The sequence below is a fragment of the Heterodontus francisci genome, chromosome 22 (assembly GCF_036365525.1).
Source record: "Heterodontus francisci isolate sHetFra1 chromosome 22, sHetFra1.hap1, whole genome shotgun sequence".
Taxonomy (NCBI): Eukaryota; Metazoa; Chordata; class Chondrichthyes; order Heterodontiformes; family Heterodontidae; genus Heterodontus; species Heterodontus francisci.
In genome coordinates, this window is record NC_090392.1 from 82,219,198 (window position 1) to 82,229,580 (window position 10,383).

Here is a 10,383-nt window from a genome sequence, read left to right on the forward strand (position 1 = left end):
TGAGGAGATTTAACAGAGGATTTTTAAATGAAGAAGGGTTCTGATAGTAAATGGAGAAAGTGTAGGTCCTCTGGTTGGGGAGTTGGTGATAGTCATAGAGAGATACAGCACTGAAACAGGCCCTTCGGCCCACCGAGTCTGTGCCGACCATCAACCACCCATTTATACTGATCCTACATGAATCCCATATTCCCTACCACATCCCCACCTCCCCTCAATTCTCTTACCACCTACCTACACTAGGGGCAATTTACAATGGCCAATTTACCTAACAACCTGCAAGTCTTTGGCTGTGGGAGGAAACCGGAGCGCCCAGCGGAAACCCACGCGGTCACAGGGAGAACTTGCAAACTCCGCACAGGCAGCACCCAGAACCGAACCTGGGTTGCTGGAGCTGTGAGGCTGCAGTGCTAACCACTGCGCCGCCCTGCCGATGAGGTGGTCATGCGTTTAAAACTGCAAAGCGGTCTCCCAATCTGCGTGTCGAGGAGACCGCATTGTGAGCAGCAAATACAGTATCATAAATTTAAAGAAGTAAATCATTACTTCACCTGGAAGGAGTGTTTGGGGCCTTGGTTGGTGAGGAGGTAAAAGGGCAGGTATTACATCTCCTGCAATTGCTTGGGAAGGGAACGAGGTATCGAGGGTGATGGAGGAGTGGACCCGGTGTCGTGGAGGGAACGGTCCCTTCGGAATGCTGAAAGGGGAGGGGAAGCTGTGTTTAGTGGTGGCATCACGCTTAAGGTGGCAAAAATGGCGGAGGATGGTCCTTCGGGTGTGAAGGCTGGTGGGGTAGTAAGTGAGGACAAGGGGAACTCTGACGCGGTTCTGGGAGGGAGGGCAAGGGGTGAGGGCAGAAATGTGGGAAATTGATCAGACACGGTGGGCGGCGCAGTGGTTAGCACCGCAGCCTCACAGCTCCAGCGACCCGGGTTCAATTCTGGGTACTGCCTGTGTGGAGTTTGCAAGTTCTCCCTGTGTCTGCGTGGGTTTTCTCCGGGTGCTCCGGTTTCCTCCCACAAGCCAAAAGACTTGCAGGTTGGTAGGTAAATTGGTTATTATAAATTGCTCCCAGTATAGGTAGGTGGTAGGGAAATATAGGGACAGGTGGGGACGTGGTAGGAATATGGGATTAGTGTAGGATTAGTATAAATGGCAGCCATAAAGACAGGGCTAAATTGTGGCGAGTCGAAGAGACTTAGTAGTTGGCAGGAAAAAAGACAGAGGCGCAAGGGGAGAGCCAACTGTGCAACAGCCCCAACAAACAAATTTCTCTGCAGCACCTGTGGAAGAGCCTGTCACTCCAGAATTGGCCTTTATAGCCACTCCAGGCGCTGCTTCACAAACCACTGACCACCTCCAGGCGCGTATCCATTGTCTCTCGAGATAAGGAGGCCCAAAAGAAAGAAAGAAAGAAGTATAAATGGGTGGTTGATGGTCAGCACAGACTCGGTGGGCCGAAGGGCCTGTTTCAGTGCTGTATCTCTAAACTAAACTAAAAGGCAGGGCAAGTTGAGAAAGTGGTTAAAAAGGCACACAAGATCCTGGGCTTTATAAATAGAGGCTTAGAGTACAAAAGCAAGGAAGTTATGGTGAAGCTTTATAAAACACTGTTTCAGCCTCAACTGGAGTATTGTATCCAATTCTGGGCACCATACTTCAGGAAGGATGCAAAGGCATTGGAGAGGGTGCAGAAAAAATTTGCGAGAACGGTTCTGAAGATGAGGAATATCAGTTATATGGATAGATTGGAGAAGTTAGGACTGTTCCCCTTAGAGAAGAAGAGGTAGGGAGAAGATTTGATAGAGATTTTCAAAATCGTGAGAGATATGGACACAGTAGATAGAGAAAAAGTGTTCCCATTGGCAGAAAGATTGAAAACTAGAGGACACGGATTTAAGGCAATTGGCAAAAGAACCAAAGGTGACCATCGAACCATGGACAAATAACAGCACAGAAGGAGGCAATTCAGCCCATTGTGTCTGTGCCGGCCAAAAAAACTAGCGGCCCAATCTAATCCCACCTTCCAGCACCTGGTCCGTAGCTTTGCAGGTTACAGCACTTCAGGTGCATGTCCAGGTACCTTTTAAATGAGTTGAGTGTTTCTGCCTCGATCACCATTCCTGGCAGTGAATTTCAGACACCCACCACCCTCTGGGTGAAAAAGTTTTTCCTCTTGTCCCCTTTAATCATTCTACATGAGGAAAAACTGTTTTACGCAGCGAGTGGTTAGGATTGGGAATGCACTGCCTGAGAGTGTGTTGGAGACAGATTCAGTCGTGGCTTTTTAAACGGAATTGGGTAATTATCTGAAGAGAAAAAATTTGCAGGGCTATGGGGAAAAGGCAGGGCAGTGGGACTAGGTGAGTTGCTCTTGCAGAGAGCTGGTATCAGGTTGACAGGCTGAATGGCCTTCTGTGCTCTAACCATTCTGTGATTCTGTAAGAGAATGAAAAGGGAGTTTGGAGACATTTGTTTCCACAGAGGGAGTGTGAAACACTGCCACAGAGTGAGGCAGAGACCTTCCTGTCTTTTATGGGAAAACTGGATAAATATTTTCAGCCAAATGACGGCAAACACCTTGAAACCAATCACCTGTTAAGGAATGACGTGTGTCATGAGATCTGAAAGGAAGGAGAGATCAAGGTGTTTTAGCAAAGGATTACTGGATTTCTGGAATTAAACAAAGCAGAGATTTGGAAAAAGGCCTGGATGTTTCTCAAGCAAGTTAAACTTGAGATAAGCAAGAAACAGTGTCATTATTGGCAGTATATTTGGTCAGTCCCATCTCCTTCAGTTATGTCTGACTCTATAACGTTCCTTTCACTCTGCAGCCACTGCTTTGGGGAAATGTGAATAAATTCTCCCCCTTGTGTTTCGTGACATTCTCTGACTAAGGGGAGCAGTGGACAGCTACCACCCACCCAACTGTCTGTGTCCCTCACTGGCTGGATGTTAGGAAGTGTGCGGAACAGTTTAGGCTAGCTGGACTGGCTGTATGTCCCTCCCACTTCCCCCCCAGCCACATGCCCACAGAGGTGTCCCACTGCCACTCTGAGGTCCCTTCCCTGTTGCAGTGGCTGAGGATATGAAATTGCCTCATGATGACTTGCAGTGTGAACCTATATCTGCTTGTCATGGGGAACAGTTTTGGAAATTACCCGATGGTGCTGAGATCTTTTTCCTTCTGTTTTAAAGATGATTCCAAAAATGCCACCACTGTCTTCCGAGACAAATCAGGGAAAAAGAGGGACTTAGACCAGGAGCGAATCGAGCGCAAGAAGAAGGAAGAGGAGAAAGCGGCAAAGCAAGAAAAATACGCCCAGTGGGGCAAAGGGTGAGAGTGACAGAAAATTAATAATGTGTAGCATCAGCATCACACTGGGCAAGGCAGACTGTGGCAATGTTTAACTGGAACAGTCCTGTTACACTGGACTTTGTGTTGCTACAACAGATGGAGTTTGTTACAGTTCCTAACTACTCTAGATTGACGTGACAATTCTTCTTCCCTTCTGTGCACATTTCTTTTCTCTCTCTCTCTCTTTCACTGCCCCCCCTCCCCATCATTCTGCTTCCTAACTTGATTACTGCATTTTCACCTCTCATTTCTTCTGTATGTCACTTTCTTTCTTATTTTGTTATGCTGTGTTTCCCTCTTGTCCCTCCCTCTCCCTCCCATTCCCACCCTTTCCTCTCCCATTCCCACTTTATCTTCCTTACTCTCTCTTCCCTTCCCTTTCTTCTCTCCATGCTCTCTGTGGCCCCTCCCATGCTCTCTGTGGCCCCTCCCATGCTCTCTGTGGCCCCTCCCATGCTCTCTGTGGCCCCTCCCATGCTCTCTGTGGCCCCTCCCATGCTCTCTGTGACCTATGTTTCAGGGTGGCTCAGGAGGAGCAGCGGAGAAAGAACGTCAAGGATGCGCTTCATGAAATGCAAAAACCGCTCGCTCGACACATCGATGATGAAGACCTGGATCGCTTCCTGCGTGAGAAAGAGCGGGATGGAGATCCCATGGCTGGACTGATCAGGAAAAAGAAGGAAAAAGAGACCAAAAATAAAAATGGCAAGTTTAAACCTGGTGATATTGAAGGGACCCAATACTGGGGGGAGTTCAGACACGGTACTGTCTGAGGGTACGGAGAGAGTTTAGCCACCGTACTGTCTGAGGGTACGGGGAGAGTTTAGACACTGTACTGTCAGGGTATGGAGAGAGTTTAGACACTGTACTGTCTGAGGGTACGGAGAGAGTTTAGCCACCGTACTGTCTGAGGGTACGGGGAGAGTTTAGACACTGTACTGTCAGGGTATGGAGAGAGTTTAGACACGGTACTGTCTGAGGGTATGGAGAGAGTTTAGACACGGTACTGTCTGAGGGTACGGGGAGAGTTTAGACACTGTACTGTCAGGGTATGGAGAGAGTTTAGACACTGTACTGTCAGGGTATGGAGAGAGTTTAGACACGGTACTGTCTGAGGGTATGGAGAAAGTTTAGACATGTTACTGTATGAGGGTATGGAGAGAGTTTAGACACGGTACTGTCTGAGGGTACGGAGAGAGTTTAGACACTGTACTGTCTGAGGGTATGGAGAGAGTTTAGACACGGTACTGTCTGAGGGTATGGAGAGAGTTTAGACACTGTACTGTCAGGGTATGGAGAGAGTTTAGACACGGTACTGTCTGAGGGTATGGAGAGAGTTTAGACACGGTACTGTCAGGGTATGGAGAGAGTTTAGATACGGTACTGTCGGTATGGAGAGAGTTTAGACACGGAACTGTCTGAGGGTATGGAGAGAGTTTAGACATGGAACTGTCTGAGGGTATGGAGAGAGTTTAGACACGGTACTGTCTGAGGGTATGGAGAGAGTTTAGACACGGTACTGTCTGAGGGTATGGAGAGAGTTTAGACACGGTACTGTCTGAGGGTACGGAGAGAGTTTAGACATGGTACCTACTGAGGGTATGGAGAGAGTTTAGACATGGAACTGTCTGAGGGTATGGAGAGAGTTTAGACACGGTACTGTCTGAGGGTATGGAGAGAGTTTAGATACGGTACTGTCGGTATGGAGAGAGTTTAGACACGGAACTGTCTGAGGGTATGGAGAGAGTTTAGACATGGAACTGTCTGAGGGTATGGAGAGAGTTTAGACACGGTACTGTCTGAGGGTATGGAGAGAGTTTAGACACGGTACTGTCTGAGGGTATGGAGAGAGTTTAGACACGGTACTGTCTGAGGGTACGGAGAGAGTTTAGACATGGTACCTACTGAGGGTATGGAGAGAGTTTAGACATGGTACTGTCTGAGGGTATGGAGAGAGTTTAGACACGGTACTGTCTGAGGGTACGGGGGGCATTTAGACATGTTATTGTCTGAGGGTACGGAGAGAGTTTAAACATGGTACTGTCTGAGGGTACGGAGAGAGTTTAAACATGGTACTGTCTGAGGGGAAGGTTCTTTCAGGCTAAGCAAAGACAGCGTCTCAGCTGAATATGTGTTTGTCTTTGTAGGGAAGCCGATGTACAGTGGTCCCGGACCCCCTCCCAACAGGTTTAACCTCTCCCCTGGGTATCGCTGGGATGGAGTGGACAGGTACTGTACAAACTCATCATTTAAGAATACCTGAATATGTTTTGCAGTTGGAACAAATAATTGTATTGCTCCAAAATGTGTTTTTAAACAAGATGTAGGGGTCTGAGCCCCAGGGTATCTGGATAGTATTAGTGGGGATTGCTGTAGAAATGACTGATAGGATCAGGAGCTGCTGAAGAATCAGAAGGCAGCTGGATTGAATTGAAAATATAATTATTAAAATTTGCAAAAATCAATGACGTGAAAGAAATAGCAAGGGATATGGAGCTGAGGCTGGTAAATGGAGTTGAGGTACAGTTCAGCCGTGATCTAATTGAATTGTGGAATAGGATCGAAGGACTGAATGGTCTCCTGCAGCTCCTAGGAAGTGGGAAAATAGAAAGAGAGGGAATGGAGCCCAGTAAAGAGAGGAATGGTCCCTGAGCTGTGGCAGGGGAATCTGCTTCACAAAGTGCTGTATGTGGCCATAAACAGCAAAGCAAACAGCTTCTCTACTGCAGCCATCCTGAGGGACTGCTCTAATCAGTACACAGATATCAGGAGTGCAGTATCCCTGCAGAAATTCTGCAAAAGGATCAAGATGTCTTCCTGGTCACGTTTCATTTGGGGTGGGCTCCAAGCTCAAAGACTCAATTAAATCCCAGTTTTGGAGGGGACAATCAGGAGTGACAGCTATACAGTGTCGAACCTGTGACTGGGACACTTGATTTCATAATTTGTAAGTGGGATGTAGTGGGGATGGTGATTGTAGCACCAGTCCTGGCTGCAGTGTAACCATTGAAGCTTGTTCAGGCACTCAGTCTGTTCATTCAGCAGCCTGGTTACCTGTGGCGTCTCCCATCCTAACCTCACAATCTAGGCAAAAGCTTCATTTGGGAATATATATGTCGACCCAGTGACTCATTACTAGTGCGACATAGTCAATATAATAGTCCCATAAGTGGCCTATTTACAGATTGCAGCAGTACAGCTATCTGCCACATGGATAAATGGCAGGGCGGTCATTTGAATACATTTAATCAGAAGCTGAAATCTTTGGGTACGCTCATTCAAGTTCATATTGAGCCCAGAACAAAAAACTGCCTCTATTTCAACATTAATTAGTAATCTTAGGATTTATTTTTAGATGTGTAGCAAGCCAGATTTAACTAACAGCCTCACAGTGTGTGAAGATTTATCTAATAGTGATCATTATATGATCAAGTTCAATGTAGTGCTTGAAAGGGAGAAACATGAAACAGCTACAAAGATTTCAGGTAAGGTTGATTTCAATGGGATGAGACAGAGACTGTCCATAGTAAACTGGGCAAATCTGTTCATGGGTAAAATGACAGAAGATCAGTGGGAGATGTACAAAAAGAATTTAACGTGAAGCAGACCCAGTTTATATCCTTAAGGGGCAAGGCTGTACTTTCCAAGAAAAAGCCAAGGCCAACTAAAGAGGTAAGAGATGATATAAAACTAAAAGAAAAAGTATACAAAATGCAAAAAATAGCACTGATTCTGCAAAATGTGAGATATGTAAAGGATGGCAGAACAGTTGTAAGAACTACAAAAAAGAGTGTGAAAAGACACTTGCATGGGATATTAAAATAAGCGCACTCAAATTTTACAATTATAGGGAAAAGAGGGTGATCAGGAGCAATGTGGACCCCTTGAAAACTGATAACGATCTTGTTAAAGTAAATAAGCAAATGGTGGACATGTTGAATAATTACTTCGCGTCAGTATTTACAGTAAAGAACCAGCATAGCATGGTGGACATCCCAAGGAAACTAATATTCAATCAGGAATGGTGACTCACCAAAATTAATGTAAACAAAATAGTAATGAATAAAATAATGGCTAAAGAGTGACAAATCCCTCGGACCAGATGGTTTCCATCCTAGGGTTTTAAAGGAAGTAGGTGAGAACATTGCAGATACCCTAACTATAATCTATCAAAATTCTCAATTCAGGAACCATTCCTTTAGATTGGAAAATTGTACTTGTCACTCCGCTATTTAAGAAAGACGGGAGGAGAAAGCCAGAGAATTATAGAGCAGTTAGCCTAACATCTGTTGTCAGGTAATTACTAGAGTCTATAATTAAGGATAGGGTGACTTGAAAATTTTCAGCTGATCAGAGAGTGCCAGCAACGATTTGCAAAAGGAAGATCGTGCCTGACGAACCTGATTGAATTTTTTGAAGAGGTAACTGAAGTAGTGGACAGGGGAATGTCTGTGGTTGTTCTTTATATGGACTTACAGAAGGCATTTAATAAAGAGTCTCATAAGAGGCTGTTAGCTAAAGTTGAAGCTCATGGAATTGATAGCAAAATTATTGACTTAGGGAATTGGCTGAGTAGCAGAAGACAGAGAGCAGGGATAATGGGCAGGTACTCTAATTGGCAGGATGTGACAAGTGGTGTCCCACAAGGATCTGTGTTGGGGCCTCAACTATTCACCGTATTTATTAACAACATAGATGATGAAATAGAAAACGATATTTGCCAGTGACAAAGATGAGGCATTTTAAACAGTGTAGATGGAAGCATAAAATTACAAAGAGAAATTGATAGATTAATTGAATGGGCAAAATTGTGGCAATTGGATTGCAGTGTGAGGTCATCCACTTTGAACCTAAAAAGGAGAGAGCAGAGCCCTTTTAAATGGTGAAAAGCTAGAAACCTGGAGGGCCAAAGAAACTTCGGGGGTCCAGTTACACAGATCATTAAAGTGTCATGGACAGGTACAGAAAATAATTGAAAAGTCTAATGGAATGTTGGCCTTTATATCTAGAAGACTGGAATACAAGGGGGTAGAAGTCATGCTTCAGCTGTACAAAGCCCTGGTCAAACCTGGAGTTCTGGGTACCACACCTTAGGGAGAATGTGTTACCTTGGAGGGAGAGGACTCCAAGGGTTAAATTAGAAGGAGGGATTACACAACCTAAGGTTTTATTCTCTGGAATTTAGAAGATTAAGGGGTGATTTGAACCAAGTTTTCAAGATATGAAGGAAAATTGATAGGGTGAATTGGGAGAAACTGTTTCCGCTGGATGGAGTGTCTAGGGCCTGGAAGGCATAGGCTAACAATTAGAGCCAGGCCTTTCAGGAGTGAAATTAAGAAGCATTAAGGGTGGTAGAAGTTGGAACTGTCTTCCCGCAATCAGCAATTCATGCCAGAACAATTGTTAATTTTAAATCTGAGATCGATAAATTTTTGTTAACTAAAGGTATTAAGGGATATGGGGTAAAGGCGGGTATATTGAATTTGGTCACAGATCAGCCATGATCTCATTGACTGGTGGAACAGGCTGTTCCTCCTGTTCCTATGCTACAGTGTAGAGGGGGCTTTACTCTGTATCTAACTCCATGCTGTACCTGTCCTGGAAGTGTTTGATGGGGCAGTGTAGAGGGAGCTTTACTCTGTATTTATCCCTGTGCTGTACCTGTCCTGGGAATGTTTGATGGGACAGTGTAGAGGGAGCTTTACTCTGTATTTATCCCTGTGCTGTACCTGTCCTGGGAGTGTTTGATGGGACAGCGTAGAGGGAGCTTTACTCTGTATTTATCCCTGTGTTGTACCTGTCCTGGGAGTGTTTGATGGGACAGTGTAGAGGGAGCTTTACTCTGTATTTATCCCTGTACTGTACCTGTCCTGGGAGTGTTTGATGGGACAGTGTAGAGGGAGCTTTACTCTGTATCTAACCCCGTACTGTACCTGTCCTGGGAGTGTTTGATGGGACAGTGTTCTTTTTTCTTTCTTTTGGGCCTCCTTATCTCGAGAGACAATGGATACGTGCCTGGAGGTGGTCAGTGGTTTGTGAAGCAGCGCCTGGAGTGGCTATAAAGGCCAATTCTGGAGTGACAGGCTCTTCCACAGGTGCTGCAGAGAAATTTGTTTGTTGGGGCTGTTGCACAGTTGGCTCTCCCCTTGCGCCTCTGTCTTTTTTCCTGCCAACTACTAAGTCTCTTCGACTCGCCACAATTTAGCCCTGTCTTTATGGCTGCCCGCCAGAGCTTTACTCTGTATCTAAGGCATGTTTGGTTGGACGCCAGGTATCTAAAATGTAAGCTATTCCGTTCTCTGTCACTGACCTGGATGAGAAGGAAGGTTACAAAAATAACGCAGCTGCAGAAATTACACATAGTCACTCATATATCACATTTGTATTTCAATCATATGTCACATAAAGTCACTCAATATGTCACATTTAAAGACACAGCACCAGCAAGAAATTGTTTTTTTAAATTTGCAGGTCGAATGGATTTGAACAGAAGCGCTATGCCAGACTAGCCGATAAGAAGGCGGTGCAGGAAATAGCATACAAATGGAGTGTGGAGGATATGTAAACTGAGGGAGATTCCTTTCCATGCACACACCTTCATACTGGGACCTTGATGCTCTGTGGAAAATGTGATGGACAGAGATTTCACTGAAAGTGGTTTCCTAACCTCTTCTGTGCATTGTGGGGTCTGAATATCTGGGGACAACCAAGAGAAGATGAAAATCTTTTTATTCCTGTTAATATTTTCTTCTTTTTGAATATAAAGTTTGTACTGTGCAATTACAGGTCTATTGTGTAGTCTGTCTTGTGAATTGTTATTTTGGTGATTTATTTTCATCCAGACGGGCTGTATCTGTGTCAGGGAGGGCACAGTGGTTAGCACCGCAGCCTCACAGCTCCAGCAACCCGGGTTCAGTTCTGGGTACTGCCTGTGCGGAGTTTGCAAGTTCTCTTGTGACCGTCTGGGTTTCTGCTGGGTGCTCCGGTTTCCTCCCACAGCCAAAGACTTGCAGGTTGTTAGGTAA

General features: G+C 45.3%; 1 protein-coding gene across 2 annotated transcripts in view; it reads left to right on the plus strand.

The window, feature by feature from the left end:
- The window catches only part of bud13 (BUD13 homolog), a 30,601-nt gene extending 20,460 nt beyond the window's left edge, over positions 1-10,141 (plus strand). The window contains exons 8-11 of one of the 2 annotated variants that reach the window (XM_068054182.1): positions 3,199-3,337; positions 3,879-4,063; positions 5,506-5,587; positions 9,830-10,141. In XM_068054182.1, the coding sequence (XP_067910283.1) occupies positions 3,199-3,337; positions 3,879-4,063; positions 5,506-5,587; positions 9,830-9,923 (500 nt within the window). In that variant the 3' untranslated portion in view covers positions 9,924-10,141. Of the gene's footprint in view, positions 1-3,198; positions 3,338-3,878; positions 4,064-5,505; positions 5,588-9,829 lie in introns of those variants that run through there. The other variant, XM_068054181.1, reaches the window with a different exon arrangement.
- The last annotated feature ends 242 nt before the right edge of the window (positions 10,142-10,383 follow it).